Consider the following 15500-nt stretch of genomic DNA (forward strand, 5'->3'; position numbering starts at 1 on the left):
ATGTTGACCATCCCTGCTGAGGGCATTACACAACCGTTTAATTAAAGAAACCAACTGACCCTGCTGTGAGATCCTCAACCAACCACCCGTTCTACCACCTCTAATGACCATCAATGCTCCACACTGCCTAGCTTGCTGAACGTGTCCGATGTTTAAACTCGGCATACGATTCTGTCAAGGTTATCCAGTTTACGTCACCATTCCCATCAAATTCCTGCTGACCCATTGCTCGGTGGGTTTGGTCTACGGCAGATGGTAAAGGTGGGGTGGAAGCAGTTGCGACAGAGTTTGTAAACAGCCCTCCGGCACCAGAGGTGCAAATAAAACACTTTGCCAGATTGAACTGGGGAGGGAAACGAGGGTGGTCTAGCAGCTCAAGGAATTGGTGGATTGAAACTTTTCTCACCTTTTTGGGTGAATCAATACGTCTACGTATTGAACCGTTTTAAAGCGGTACTCATATATAAAACAATCCATTTCCAATTACTCTGAGGGAAATGAAGGACTACCCAGTGCAGAAAAAAGCAAACTAAATGTTCAAAGAAATAAATGAATCGGTTTTGTTATCTCTGAAATGAGTCCGCAACACGCGGCCACTCGCAGAACAACGTCTTAATCCCAAATCTCTTTGAATACATTTTTGGAAAACTTCCCTGAAATGTTTAAGAGTGAGATTACAATTCCAAAATATATTGTGGTAAAAACGTAAAGGTTATTTTAAGGGTAAAGGAACGAACCTCTTAAACTTCAATCAGAACCACAAACAAATGTTTTACTAATTTTGTCCCACGAAGCGTTGCTTGTTATATTCTATATTTTCTTCTAAATCCTTATTTACGGGTACTGGTCATACATTTGTCTCCTCAAATCTGTGGTTATGAAAACAGATGGTCTCTTGTCTGTTCTTTGTGATAACAGAGACAAACAGAGCAAAGAAACAACAATGACAAAACCATCATCGAATCATCTAATAATCATCTAATTACCGTCTTAATGTTCCCCGTGTGATGAAATCCAAATACAAGTACATTGGACTATAACCTCTTAATGGAAAATTAGTTTAGCTTTGTTAATTCAATGTGGCCTCGCCAAAGCGTCTTTCTACACAGGAGTTTTTAAACACAGCTCTGCTGTGGCAGAAATCTGGAGATGAAGAGGAAAAGGAGGTTATATTGCTGTTGTCTCTATCAAATTTCAGCATTGCTGCCGTAATGCAATTACGATGCCATTTGATTATGCCAGGCAGAGAAACATTTCCTGCCCCTAAGGATGATGGGAAACGGCTCTGCCCCTTATGTACTGCAAGTGCAATGTGGCTAAAGGCCATCTCTGAGGAAAATGTGCATTATACTGTATAAATAGCCGATGATATAATATTTATGGAGGATCTATTGACACAAATGCTATATAATATACACAACTATGTATTCGGAGATCTATAAAGACCTTAATGAAGTGTTATGTTTTTATTACCTTATATTTTGCTATTTCTATCTACACAATATATATCCCCTTACATGGAATTCACCATGTTGTTTCTACAGTATCCCTTAACGGACAAACTACTCCACAAAGAATGCTTCGTAAACACATTCTCTCCTTCGGCAAAGAAGTAAAGATGTGACAACATCTTGGTGCTTTGTCAGCCACCGTGATGCTTCAAAAGGGAGAGCAGTGGAGTGATCTGTTGGTTGCAATTCACAACCTCACCCCCAGACCGCAAATTACATGCACTGGTCCTTTAAAGATTACAAAAACAAATTAATAAAACGATCTGCACAGATAAAGTATCTGTTATGAACACTAAAAAAGAATTGTCCATTTTGATTTCACGGAGACTTTAATGTGATTGATAACTTTTTGTATTAGTAATGTGTTTTAAGCACATTACAATTATTTCTAGATTAAGCTTATTTCACTGTTTATTTTCACAAATGGGACAGAACTAAATTCAGGCAGAGAAAGAGAGGCGGTTGCTAGGCAACACACTTGGCATCAGAATCATAAGATTTGTGCAGCAGCACCTCACCGGGTGCCACATCAGAATCCATTCATCTCTCGTCATGGTTGTTGCTTTGATTTGTTCGTGGTGCAAGACTAATACCCCTACAGCAGTCTAATACTGGAGAGAAACCAATGTAAGACAAACTTCTTGGAATATCTGATGCCTGAAAAGAATGAGACAGGAAGGAGTTTAAAAGCACAAGCAACTGGCATACGAATTCTAACCTTTTTTATTATTAGCAACAACACGGACGTTTTCTTAAATTGGCTTAATGTCATAGACATCCGTCTGTTTTTTTCTTGGTTGCTTTCTCGTGTCTCTGTCTTCTTTTTTTTTTCATGTCCTCCAAACCTTTATAATAGCCACAGACAACATCAATGATGTCACTTTATGAAAATACACAAAGCAGCAGACTGAAATAGACTTTCACCAATTCATTTACTATTGGATGATTTAGAGCTCTACTTACTGTAGGGGTTCTCAACCTTTCTGACTCCAAGTCCCCCCATTATATTCAACAATATTCAAATGCCCCCTTATCTCCCACTCACAAAACCTCAACATGTTAGAGCTTGACTGGAAAAACGTTTAATAACTAAAAATGGCCAAAAAATAAGGGATATCTTTTAAAAAGTTTTTTTATGTATTTCAATGCTAATGTTTAATACTTACAGTATTTCGTAAGTATTTCTAGGTATAAATTGCCTTAATTTGGATTTTGCAAGCAGCATGAAGCTTGAAATGAAATGAGTATGCACAAGGCCTGATACAATCTGGTAAGCTCCTTACAGTAGCTATTTATTGTGCATCGTTATACAGTATAAAATGATGAATGCACAATATGTTGTTTTGCCTGAAAATGCTTTTTTGTAGACGTGTTTGGAGCATTGTTTCCGATTTAGTATGCATGCAGCCTGTATAGTCAAACAGTGACGACAGAATGCCAATAGTTATTGATTCTCTTGGGTGGTATTGTTTGATCTAAGATGAGATCCATCTTATGCAGAGTTTTTTAGAAATGATACAAAAGCAGAGCCAAACTCATAATGATTTGCCTTTACATTATTTTATTATTAAACTAGCAAAGTATGCTGCAATACGACATTGTGCCGACGTTTGTCTCAGACATTTGTAGGTTCTTTGTCAACCCCAATAAAGCGCAAATGAATTCTTCTAGCTCAATTGAAAGACCATTGTCAGAGCAGTGCAAATGTCATGGCTTCGATTTTCAGGAAAAACAAATGCTGATTGAAAAAACTAAATGCACTGTAAATCCCTTTGGATAAAAGCCAAAACTTTTCTATATGTAAATCTATATGTGTTCTGTAGAGACTGGCACATACAGTCAACAACCAAAGCCAAGTCTCCATTATTAGTATCTGTCAGTGTTACATCCTCACTCGGATTGTTAGCAGAGAGCTCGATGCCCAGCTCCTCCCCAGAGTCCCGGCAAATGAACGCTAATGGTCGAGTGATCGCGCTGTGGATGGGCTGCTAATGGTGATGGAGCTAGTGCAACTGTTGCGTTCCCTGTGTTTCTTTGTGAAAGCATTGAGGCTGGCTCCACTGTGACTGTATTCCTGTCAGAAACATTTGTCTATATTAAAGAGTGCTGGAGCACTCGTTGAGAACACAAAAGTTTGCCTGTCCTTGAACCGTTTAGCATGTTGTTTTGCCCAATCCGAGCTCGACAATGATGTTGCATTTTGTCAACAGGCGACAAAAACCTAACCGGCTATTGATGGGGAAGTCTCTGGTGTGTCATGCCACATAGTGAAGGATTTACCAAGACGAATTGTTAACATTTTGCCTGATCATACAAACAAACTACTTACTGGAAATCTTACCATAAATGTTTTGGCATGGACAAATAGAGGAATAAGCCATTTGAAATATTAAGGCCAAATAGTTAAACAAGCCAATACTTTACCTGAAAAAACTAATTAGTGTAAATTTACAGTTTAATACTGGAAAGTCATTGTCACATGTACAGTATTTTCCATTTCTTTATTTGTATTCTTCTTTCGTAGTTCTTCGATTAAGTGACAGCTTTATTTAACTAAAAGGCCAAGGAGTTTAGCAGGATTTTGTTGTAGAATCACATTATATGCATTACAGTAAACTTTTGTCCAGAATAGTCACAGATTGATTTTGATAGCCTGATGTTCACAATACTGGGCTAGCTCTTAGGTTCCCAGCATGCACTGCGGCATGAATAAATGATGTGCTCTGTGTTTTTTCCATTTAGTAGAATACTTTTGCTGTCACTTAGTGTATTGAAAGAAAAACTATTTGGGAGAGAAAAGCAGGATGGGGTTTAAAGGTATCTAGTACATACACCGCAAGTCCTCTTGCATGGAATTCACAAAGTTGTTTCTAAAGTAGCCCTAAATAGCCAGCCAATAAATATGTCATGTCCTTCGGCAAAGAAGCATCATTTTAGTTCTTTGTGAGCCGCCGTAGTGCTTCCAAAGGGAGGAGGGAGGGGTGGAGTGAGCCATTTAAATAAAGGCCATTTACATGACATTCAAATAATGAATCAATTATTTCATCTTTCCAATATACTTTTTATAAACGTTTCAAACCAATATTGTTTATTGTCATGGTTAAGTTTTCACCCTTCTTGCCTTTTTATATGAATAAATTAATACTTGTAAACAAAATTATTGTAAACATTTTCAGGATGAAAGTGCAGCAAGACGAGTAGACGGGTGAAAGTTTGACTTGGCACAGTGTCTAAATTATGAGAGCTCGATCTTCTCTTTCATTTCCTTTGACAGTAAGGTATAGTGGTCCCTAGAGGAACCATTGTTTAATGTGCATTTACCTCACCATTAATTATGCATGCATCTCCATTTGACCCAGCATGCACTGGGACCACATACTGGGGAGTGTTGACCATAACAGCCTACAAAGGCTTCAAATGAGACGTTCATACCGTGCATAATACTTCTGGATTCTAATTTAAATTTACAGCAAACAGATCTGGCGGATTAAGGGTCTGTAGATTATTAAACGTTCAAATCAAATTTGGTCAACCGTCAGGTGTCATTTGACTATTGTAGACCAATAGATTTGATCATTATGTTGAGTAGTTTTGTCATATACTGATTAAGAATTAGGTGTATTTTTAATCGTAAATTAAATAAAAGGAGGTTTGTTTTGCAATAAAGACAGCAAATCTTTATGTATATATATATTTTTAATATTACTATAAATTATCAGTATACTGTACTTATAAATGTGACAACTGGCCCTCCCCTAGTTTACAACCTGGCTGACTCAATATGCAGCAACATCGAAACATCCAAATCAGACAACCACAAATAAACAACAAAAAGTACCTTAATTATTAACAAACGTAAGAAAGTAAAACTGTTCACACCCTCCTTGTACTGTATGTATTGGCTCACCGAATCTCCAGTGTCAACGTCATTTGAACAGACCAATGAAACGTCTCCTTTCGCAGGTTGAAAACAAGTTCCGCAGAAAACGCTCAAAAAAGATTGAACCTTGCAAATCAGTCAGACGAAAGCTGCAGACAACTTTAAACACGACTCTTTTCATTTACACCAGTTTCCCCCGAGCAAAGTTACACTTTTCATAGCTAGCCTGCGAAATTCAGCACTGGAGCTGTCCAGGGTTCTGCGCCTTGATGCGACGCCCCATTGCTCTCTCGCTTCATTAAACCACATTGTTTTTCTAGTGTAGCGGAATATTTGCTTACACACGACATTAGGCTGTGGTGTACCGACCGCCACGATCAGAGACGCACAACCTTCATTGACGAAAGCGAAGCCTTTCAATGACTGTTTGCAGTGCGTAAGAGGAGCAGAAGAAAACGAGTCCCGATTCCCAAGTCCCGGAGCGCCGTCCGATTTCATCCCAGGTTTGTCTTAGTTTTCTTGTTAGTGCAACATTTTAAGTCAAGGGTGTTTTGCGAAATACTGCGTTGTTCGCCAGTGGTGCGTTTATACCGTAGAATTTTAACGCCGCGTTTGTGTTGTTTGTAATGCAAGCATGCGGTGGAGCATGGACGTAAATATGACGAGCTTGATAATTCATGGGTCAGTCTTGTGTGGGTGTAGAAAAATACCCCGTTGTTGTTTTGTCCTAACCGTCCGATGTAGGTCAACGCTGACAGACGGGTTCGAATGAGAACCACGCGTTATTACGCGTAAGAGTGTATGCATCCACGTTGAAATGTCAGATAGGTGATGTCGTAGAGACAGCAATGGACCATTTTAATGCCTGAAATACTCAAGACCTTAATGCAATAACTTTTGAAATGAGACTGAATTTACATGTTTGCGGTACAATTACGAATGCGCAGGGGGATCTTGCCTTTTTACAGAATCACTCGGTTGCGTAATGAAGTTGTGCGTACGCTCTTTATCCAGCACTGCGGAGGTAAGTTTGCCATATTAGTTGCAGTGTCCCTTTTCTGAGACCCTTGTGCATCACCCCTGACGTCACAGTCCAGTATGTGGTTTGGTCCGTAAGGTAGCTTGATGTTTTTCCAAACAGACGTGATTACCTTTCAGGGCAGATATCGCAGATTACTCTTCATTTTTTGGATATCAATATATTAATAAAGTAGTAATACTTAATAAACGTGAAAAACATTGTTATGATAGTTTTTATTTTTGGTCCTGTTTGTATTCAACATTTTAAGCTGCTTTTCCTATTAAAATAACATTACAATAAGGATGTTTTTATTATGTTTTTCCACACATTTTTCAAAAACAGGCTACAACTACCAACCGCAGGTCTTTTGTAGCTGTCTTTAGTGTATTTACTATAGTCTATTTACTCATAGAAATCTTTTTTATAAAATCTATTGCATTAGTTAAGCAGGCATGCCTATCCAAAGTGATTTACAAATGAGAGATGATTTAACATTTGGTGGATTTATAACATATTTGATTATTATTTTATGTAGTTATGGCTAACAAGTCACTAGCTTTTTTCATGATTCTGCCTTCTCTTGTCTTGATTTTCTAGTCTAGTGGCAGAATCATGACAGACCCACGTGTTTTATGTGGAGAGAAACATATTATTGTCAATCAGGACTTAATATGTGTTCTCTCCAGTCTCGTCATTTGGCCCGGCCCCTCTCGTTTCTAGTAGTGCTTTCCTCCTGTGTCTCATTACCCACACCTGCCCATCGTTGTCTCCTTTGTCTCTCTATTTAATGCCCTCTTGTCTATTGTCTTGTGCTTGTTCGTTGTACATGTTTCCTGCCCTGTACCTAGAGTTCCTTTGTTCATGTTTCGGTCCTCTGTATGTATATGTAAAATTACCTAGTGCGCTTTGTGTTTGGTTATTTTTGCCCCCCTTGTGGGAAGTGGTTGTTTTCTGTTTATGTATTTAGTTTAGTTAGGTGTTTGTTTTGTTCTTGTTTGTCATTAAAGTCTATTTGTTAACCTCTTCATCCCCGCTGCCTTGCACTTGGGTTCTTCCACCATTGTTCACCCTGTTTCACGACAAGCTTTAGTGTCTCTTTACATGCATTTTAGTGAATGGTAGCTTTAGATATCTATCTAAGTGCTAAGTGCTGTTGAATGTATAGCTTTAGGTTTTTCGTAGCTTAAGGTCAAATCCGTCCTGAAAAAAGCTTGCATAAAAATGGCTTACCCAAATATGATTTTTTGGGTGGCTGTGTTTGTTCCTTTTTGACCCAACCATGTTAATTCCCATGTATGTATGTATATATATATATGGAAAGCATCTTTTATATTTGTTATGGATTTTAAAAGTAACAGCCGTAGTTGCCATAATTAATTTGAACTGATTCATGTGAGATATTTGATATAAATAAAGATGTAATTCGTGTCATTCCAAACCTGCATGACTTGCTTCTGTGCAGTTTAGTAACAAATGTGCTGTCCGCCCTTTTCAATTACAGTGAAGAAAAACAGATGAAAAGCACCATAAAAGTAAAATATGTTTAGCTTGCTTATATAAATCTTTGGCTGGCTTCGGGTAAGACTGAAATCTGCCCAATTAAGTTGTTAACTGTTATGCGATCTATTTAAAACTTCATCAAATCATAAGAAATCCTTTCTCTATATTTAAAAAAACTTCAATGTTTATGGCACTTTCGTATTGGTTTTGTCTGAAGCATAAAAACAAGCAATGACACGTTCTATACCCTCAAAAGAAAATACATCCTTTACCATTTCCTTCTCAGTTCATTCCTGTCCGCCCCTTTTACCACGATGCACCATGAGTATCAGCTTTAGAACCCTCCAGATAGTCCCTATTCCCTGTCTTTCTCACAGGGCTCATTGTCAGCTCCTCTCAGAAGATTGCCTGGCACAAACTCTGTGCCTGACAGGAACTGAATGCCAACGTGGGGGCTCCTCTCTCTACAGGCATTTACATTCAAATTCCTCCACATTGCGACGCCTCTGTGCCCATAGGCCAGCGTGCGAGTGGAATTTTAACTCCCTCTACTCATAGTTTAGCTAGAATGCTTTTATTGGTCAGACACGAAACAAAATATTGAAAACACTGAACTAGCATGCATTTCTTAACTCTCACTGTATGTCAACAATTGACTCATTTGTGACTATTTTTATTTCCTATAAGCAATTCTGGCAGAAAACTGATACGAAGAACTCACCAAATGTTTCTCTGCATACAGGAGAAATGAAGCGGTACTCAGATTGTTCGAGTACACCCGTACTGCACAGAGATGTGATTATACGCTTAATCACTTCATTACTCATTAGCGGTTTTATTTTTAAACTTTGCTTGCTTGTTTGTCGGGTGGGAGTTTGTGATTCTGCTCACTGGCTGAAGGTGGACTCTGTGAACTTGTTAGGGTGATTAGTTCCAGCCCTGTGCCGCTCTGGGCATATTCGCATCAATGGGAAGCATTCCCTTGGAAAAAGAATGCTTTGTAGCCGTCCTATTCACAGAACGGTTATCCACAGGCACAGAGGATGAAAGACAGTATTTGTTGGAATTCCGGTCAGAAACGACTGACGCGTGAAGCGAATTCGTGAAACATGGTATTACAGTCGTACTAGATGAAAAACAAAGACTTTTTAACTTGTATGCGTATTGTCTCCCAGACTCACGCTGCGTCTGAAATCAATCACTCGCACATTCACTATTTCCACTGTAGTAATATAATACACCGCATGAGGATGGAGAAAAAATTACATTTAGTGGGAATTTAGATGGTTATATATCAGGGGCTGGTGCACATGCAACTTTATCTAAGAAGTGTTGGTTTGGAAGTGTGGAGATGGCATCAATTTAAGTTTAGCATAATATTGTGTTTCCGGTAGTTGTCTGGTTTTTGTTGAACCTATTAACTTTATATTAGCACCTATTGTATTATTGCTCCTGTATGACATATCGCTTGGATAAAAGCGATAAAAAGTGGTCCATTGTGACTTCTGATGAATGTGGATTATGTGCAGGGTTTGAAAGGGTGTATTGGGGTGGGGGTTGGTGGTTTGAGTAGACACGGGGGACGCAGTCCAGGCAGTGAATTTCAAGGGTGGACGGAGTTCCACCTCATAATGTAAAGAATGTTTTATCCATTAAATAGCCTCCAAACACAATGTATATACATATATAGAGTTGCATTTTCTACATCTATGGTTTAAAAATATAAAAGGTCCCCAACTTCAGCCCCACAGTAAATTTCAGCCATTTCCAGCACTTATTCAAATAAAAGAGTTACAGGATATAAGAAAGAACAAAAGGTGTACAACAAAAAAGGAGCAACAGCAGAGAGTTTATGAGTTTTTGCTACAGCAAACAAATATAAGAGATCTTAGGCTAAACCTTTCACTATAATCAGACCTTTATGATGGAACAAGTACAGTATAATGCCTGCAGATCAGGTATATATGTTAGAGAAAATACGCAGAAAGATTTACTTGAACGTAAAAGAAGAAAGGGTCAAGCAAAATCTCCTGACCATGACAGTCTTTTGCTCAACTTGTGTGCAGACAGATGCCTCAGACTGCATGATAATAAGGAGCCATGGTTTCCCTGGTGTCCTTAAATTAATTGGCTATTCATTCTCATCTCAGACTCATTTTATCAGATTAAATATGACACAGTACAGATATATCATCATGAGAGAAAGCATTGATATTAGTCCATCGCAAAAATGATTGAGATCCAATCATTTACTTTCCCTATTTTTGTGGTGTTGCAAGTAACTCAAATTGGCTCCTGGAGCTTCTAAATATCTTTATTTGGTAAAGTGCTTCTTTCTCTCTCTCTCTCTCTCTCTCTCTCGCGCTCTCTCGCTTTGCTTCAAGGGGTTTCTACACTGTATCTGTGTTCCCCAACTTCATATATTTTTCAGCCCTGTCATCTGAATTTTTCAAGAAGGTCATGAGCTTATGAGAAAAATAGTCTTATTTATTTCTGTGAAATTGCTAACTTGGTGCATCCATCATATCGCTGAAAGATTTATCTCCTAAATGTGCCAACTTACCTTATGAAAATGAAATATTAAGCCTTCATTTTGGGATATTATACAATATAATACAGTCTTATGTATTACAAGTACACCGCATTTAACTGTGTTGTGCTATCTTATTTTAATATAATTTATATTCTTTAAGAGATAAAGAGATATCCAAAACACATTGGTCAAGCAACTGTTTAGAGGAATAGTTCACCCAAAAATTAACATTCTTTACTCACCCTCAGGTTGGTCCAAACATGCACTCATTTCTTCACAGAATTTGACAGAAGTTTTATTTTTGGATGATCAATCCCTTTAAAGAGTTTGTGTTTAGTGCATTTTGATCCTCACAATCTGTGTGTCTCATATTGAATCTCATTTGTTCTTGCATGTCTCTAAACCAAGGAGATTTGTTGAGGCACGCGGGAACCAATTCGATTCAATGTTTTGGAGCCGGCCTGTCGCCATACACTTGTTCTCTTATCTAAACCTTTGAACCTATATTCAAAGTCTAATGTGACTTATCATGGCTACATAAACTCAAAATATTAATCTTGTTTACTCACAAGCATAGTGTTTCACTTTAGATGACATTTATTAACCCCCTGGAGTCCTTTAATAATATACATGACACACACTGGGACCGTAGAGTTATAATCGACATTAGAATCCCATTACAATACAATTTCTGTCGAGAAGTCATGAGGGTTTTAGTTATTATCAAAAAGAAATTGACTTAGTGATTGTAGCCAGAGACATTCTCTAAACTCTCTTTAAACTGTGACCGGCTTGTGACCCTTCTCTTATCATCTGCCTAATGCCTCCGAGGAGTCTTCATCCATCAATATGTATTCATAGGGAATGTCTAGGTAACGGTTATTGTTTTCGCCACAGACTGTTGACAGCCTGATGCATACCAGAATAGCCGCATAAAACCGCCGATTCCAATCTGATTGTCTGGCTTCTAAACAATCTCTGGGCGTCAGGAAGCAAAATTGCGTTTACACATTTCCAAGCTAATACGATCAACGCTTTTGAGGAAGAACTTGATGCTTGAGCACAACGGTTCATTCCACTTTTCTCAGAGTCCGATTTCCGATTCACGTGCCCCTTGCGTCAAGCAGTGGCGATGCTTACTTTACAATTTTCAGCATGAAAAACACTCAGCTTTTTTAAAACAAATACCTTTACAATAGAAACCTATGTTTTCCACTTAATATTCATATAGGGTAAGAAAAGTTACAGCTAACAGAAGCCAAAATCAAATGTGTCTTATAATGTTTATTTTCTGTCCCGTATGAAGCATTTAAATGTCTAAACTATCGTAAGAAAATAAGTTAAAAAAATCAAATATGGTGAAAAAGCGTTTCAATTTGATTGAACAGCTGGGATTTGCTGCAGATGTTGAACCCGGGTTTTGTCTCAAGACGGGAGATCTGGCATTGCCACAGAATTTAGCTCTACTGGTAAGCTCTAGAATTGCTGAGACCCTTGGTTTGTTTGAGCAAAACGGCAATGAAGGAATGATATTGGTTATGGGCTAAAGTTGAAAACAAATAGCCATACTTGCATACTTTGCCTTTAAAGGAGCAATGTGGTGCAAATTGCAACCAACGGCTCACCCCACACCTCCCTTTGAAAGCACTATGGTGGCTCTTACAGGACAAAAATGTCATTGCGTTTTCACTTTGCCGAATGAGATAACGTATTCACGAAATGTGCTCTGTAGAGCAGTTTGTCCGTTTATAGGGCTAGAAACAACATGGTGAATTCCTTGCAAGGTGATCCACTGTGTATGTAGACAGAAATAGCTCATTCTAATGTAATAAATACATAACGCTTCATCATGTAAGCTCTTTATACATCTCTGAAGACATAGTTATGTATATTATATTGCATTTCTGTCAATAGATCTTGCTAAAAATTACACACTGGACCTTTAAGAACAAATTTCAATATCAGGCAGTAACGTATAGGATGCTTGCTGCTTGTATAGAGACTGCACAAATGATGCACATTATTAATTCAGTAACAAGACGTTAAACACACCTCACTCATGATGTGGCATCTATCAGCCCCGAATGCCAATACAGAGTGACACGACTCGCTGAGCTGTAACAGTGAAATATACATGACAGAGCTCAGAGTTATTACTGTAATAATCTGTATGCCACTCCCAGGCTTGTGAGAAAATGAGCTGTGCCTATAGGGACACACCAATTGTATAGCGTGACTTATTCCGGATAGAAAGAGAGAGAGAGATGAGCCAAATCTTGGGTTGATAGTAAAGTTTGAATGTTTGAAGTGTGGTAGGAGAAATCTATTGAAATTAACAATTGAATATGCACCCGGGTGGGATTAGAAGGCGAGGGAATGACATCTGAAACGGTTTCACACCATTTAACCGATTAAAGAACTCGCATTCAAGATTATTTGATGTCTGCTTCGCTGAATAACAGCTCGATGTCCAGTACAAGAATTTGTTTAGTTTAGTGAAACACAGTTTAGGGCAGTATTTGCACTGTAAAATCGGTAGTGTTAAACATGGTAAAATAAACACTAACAGTGTATATATATACAGTGCCAGATTATATATAAACTGTGAGAGTTAATTTGACCTTTTGTACACCGGCGATTTTGCTGTGTGTGTTTTAGGAGGTTTAGTTTCAGTTTTTGAGTTGTAATGTAAAATTGAATTGGCCACACCCTTTGGGATGGTAAATTAAAATTGGATTTACACAGAGGAATTTAAGAAACTGTTGTTTAGCAACAAGTATTTATTATATAGGGCAATTTTAATTAATAATATTTATTTATTTCTTGATATGCAGATACAGATTTTTCTCATCTTGCTAGAGATATTTATCAACATTCATTAAATTCTGTCAAAACAATAAAATATTTTAATTAAATGTTTTTCCCATATATAGTAACACAAGATTATTAGAACATTATCTGGTGTAAACGAGAGCTTTCCAGTCACTTTTCCTATCATGGTGGCAAAAAGTATTATAAAATAAAATGTATTAAATGTAATAAAATGTACATGAATTCAGTCAGTGTATAGTTGACATGTAGTGACAAATATTGATCGCGATTGTGTATAATTTGTTTATGGATAGTTCAATTTGCATTACATTTATTGTTACATTTTACATTTCTAATCCTATTTGCCAGCAGTTTAAATTCAGGAAATGATTTCTTTAATACATATCATTATGGTTTATTTACTTAATATATGATTATTATTCTTAATATTATTATATACATCTTTTTTATTGTATTTTTAATAATATAATATATAATAATAATAATAATTTTAAAATGATCAAATGTTATTATTATATAAGGTATTATCGGATGCACGCGCCTGGCCCTAAATTATCTTCTGGTCTGTGTTTGTTTATCGGTCTGGCTAGTTTGTAATAATATTACAATTAATTTAATTCAATTTATATTAATATATATTTATATTAAACATTTATTGTACAATTATTGTTAACAATTTGTTAAATTTTAATGTATAATATTTTATTAAATAATCAATTTGTTGAATGGATACTTTAATGTTGTCATGTTTAAGTTTAGCCAGGTTACGGTTCATATACTGTTAACCAAAAATAAGACCTTTTAACTTTCTAGCTGATGTAATTTTCTTGTCATTTATTTTGCTTGATATCAGAGATAATCTACAGTGACTCTATTCATTGCGGCTGTGTACTGTAAATCGTGTCTGGGCCACAAAATCGTGCATGCGCAGTAATCTTTGTTTGTCGCTTGAAAACCGTATATATGATAAATAATATGGATTTGAAATCACTCCCCAAAATCTTGTGATTATAGATCTTTGCATTGAATCTGCTCTTTGTTCACACTGCAATCTCACGTGGTCGCATGTAGCCATCAGCTGTGAGTGATGGTAGAGCTCCAAAACAAAAAGGTCTTCTGAGATCAATCACAAGTCGCAGCTCGAGCCAGATCTGAGGATAATGTTAGCAAGGTGTTTTTCAACACTTTTAGCTTGATCCAGCATGTAGGCGTGCAATGTGATTTAGAAGGTCTTGATGTAAATCTTATTATTAGATTCGAAACAGGATACAAACACCAACGCAACCACCTATACATTCATATAATCTAGGATTTGAAGCTATACTGTACCTTCTAACATGATCTATCTGACATGGATCTTATATCTGATTTGTTGCTTCATTGCAGCCATGGGTGTGCTGATGTCCAAGAAACAGCAGGTGGAGAAGGTGCAGAAGTGCAGCCTGGTGGTGACAGCCTTCAAAGAAGGTTTGAAGGACCGGGCACCTGTGGCCTCCGCAGGCCAGACCGAAGACGTTGTGACCGAGAACGGAGATGGATCTGCTGAGGGATCTAATCAAACTAACACAGATCACGCTGAACAGAAAGAGAAGGACAACAAACAGGGGTCTTTACATGCTCAGCAAGCCTCTGCCCTGCTCAGGGAGGAAAATAAGGCCAATCAGGAGGCTTGGGGGCGTCTACGAGATGGGAAGGGCGTGGAGCCAGAGGACTTAAAGAAGTCACATCAACTCACTCCTCCGGCGTTCGTGCGGCCGAAGAGAGTTGTCAACGACGACAAGCCGGTGGATGTGCCACTTGGGCAAAGAGAGCAGGTAATATCAAAGTCAACATCTTGTGTTTATTCACACTACTAAAGAGGGGTCTTTACCTGCAAAGCAGACCTCTGCCTTGCTCAGAGAGGAAAATAAGGCCAAAGATTTTTAACTGTATTTTAGAAAACAAGGCGGCATAGCAGCTCTCGATCTCCCAATACTCATAACATAACCTCTCTTGAACTTCACATCTGGTCATTTACACCACGGAAAAACTGTAAATACACGAGAGCGGATGACTCAACTAAAATCAATACTCGTAAAAACAAGCTTGCCACTTGCTTCAGCTCGCATTGTTGTATCTCTTCATTTATTTAAGCCGAGACCCTCTTTATGACTCACGCATGCCGGAGAATGTCATGACTTGAGGTTAGGGGGGCCGATCTTAGCTCAGACGAAATGGCAGCTC

At 37.9% G+C, this 15500-nt stretch overlaps 1 protein-coding gene across 4 annotated transcripts in view; it reads left to right on the forward strand.

Annotated features, from left to right (window-relative positions):
• Window positions 1-15500, forward strand: part of phf24 (PHD finger protein 24) — a 41388-nt gene that overhangs the window by 7505 nt on the left and 18383 nt on the right. For 3 of the 4 annotated variants that reach the window (XR_013786180.1, XR_013786181.1, XM_079447971.1), the window contains exon 2: window positions 14664-15091. Coding sequence is in view for 1 of the 4 variants with exons in the window: in XM_079447971.1 (XP_079304097.1) it covers window positions 14664-15091 (428 nt within the window). In the remaining 3 variants the exon portion in view is untranslated. Of the gene's footprint in view, window positions 1-5799; window positions 5895-14663; window positions 15092-15500 lie in introns of those variants that run through there. The other variant, XR_013786182.1, reaches the window with a different exon arrangement.

The sequence above is a fragment of the Barbatula barbatula genome, assembly GCF_947034865.1.
Source record: "Barbatula barbatula genome assembly, chromosome: 24".
NCBI classification, from domain to species: domain Eukaryota; kingdom Metazoa; phylum Chordata; class Actinopteri; order Cypriniformes; family Nemacheilidae; genus Barbatula; species Barbatula barbatula.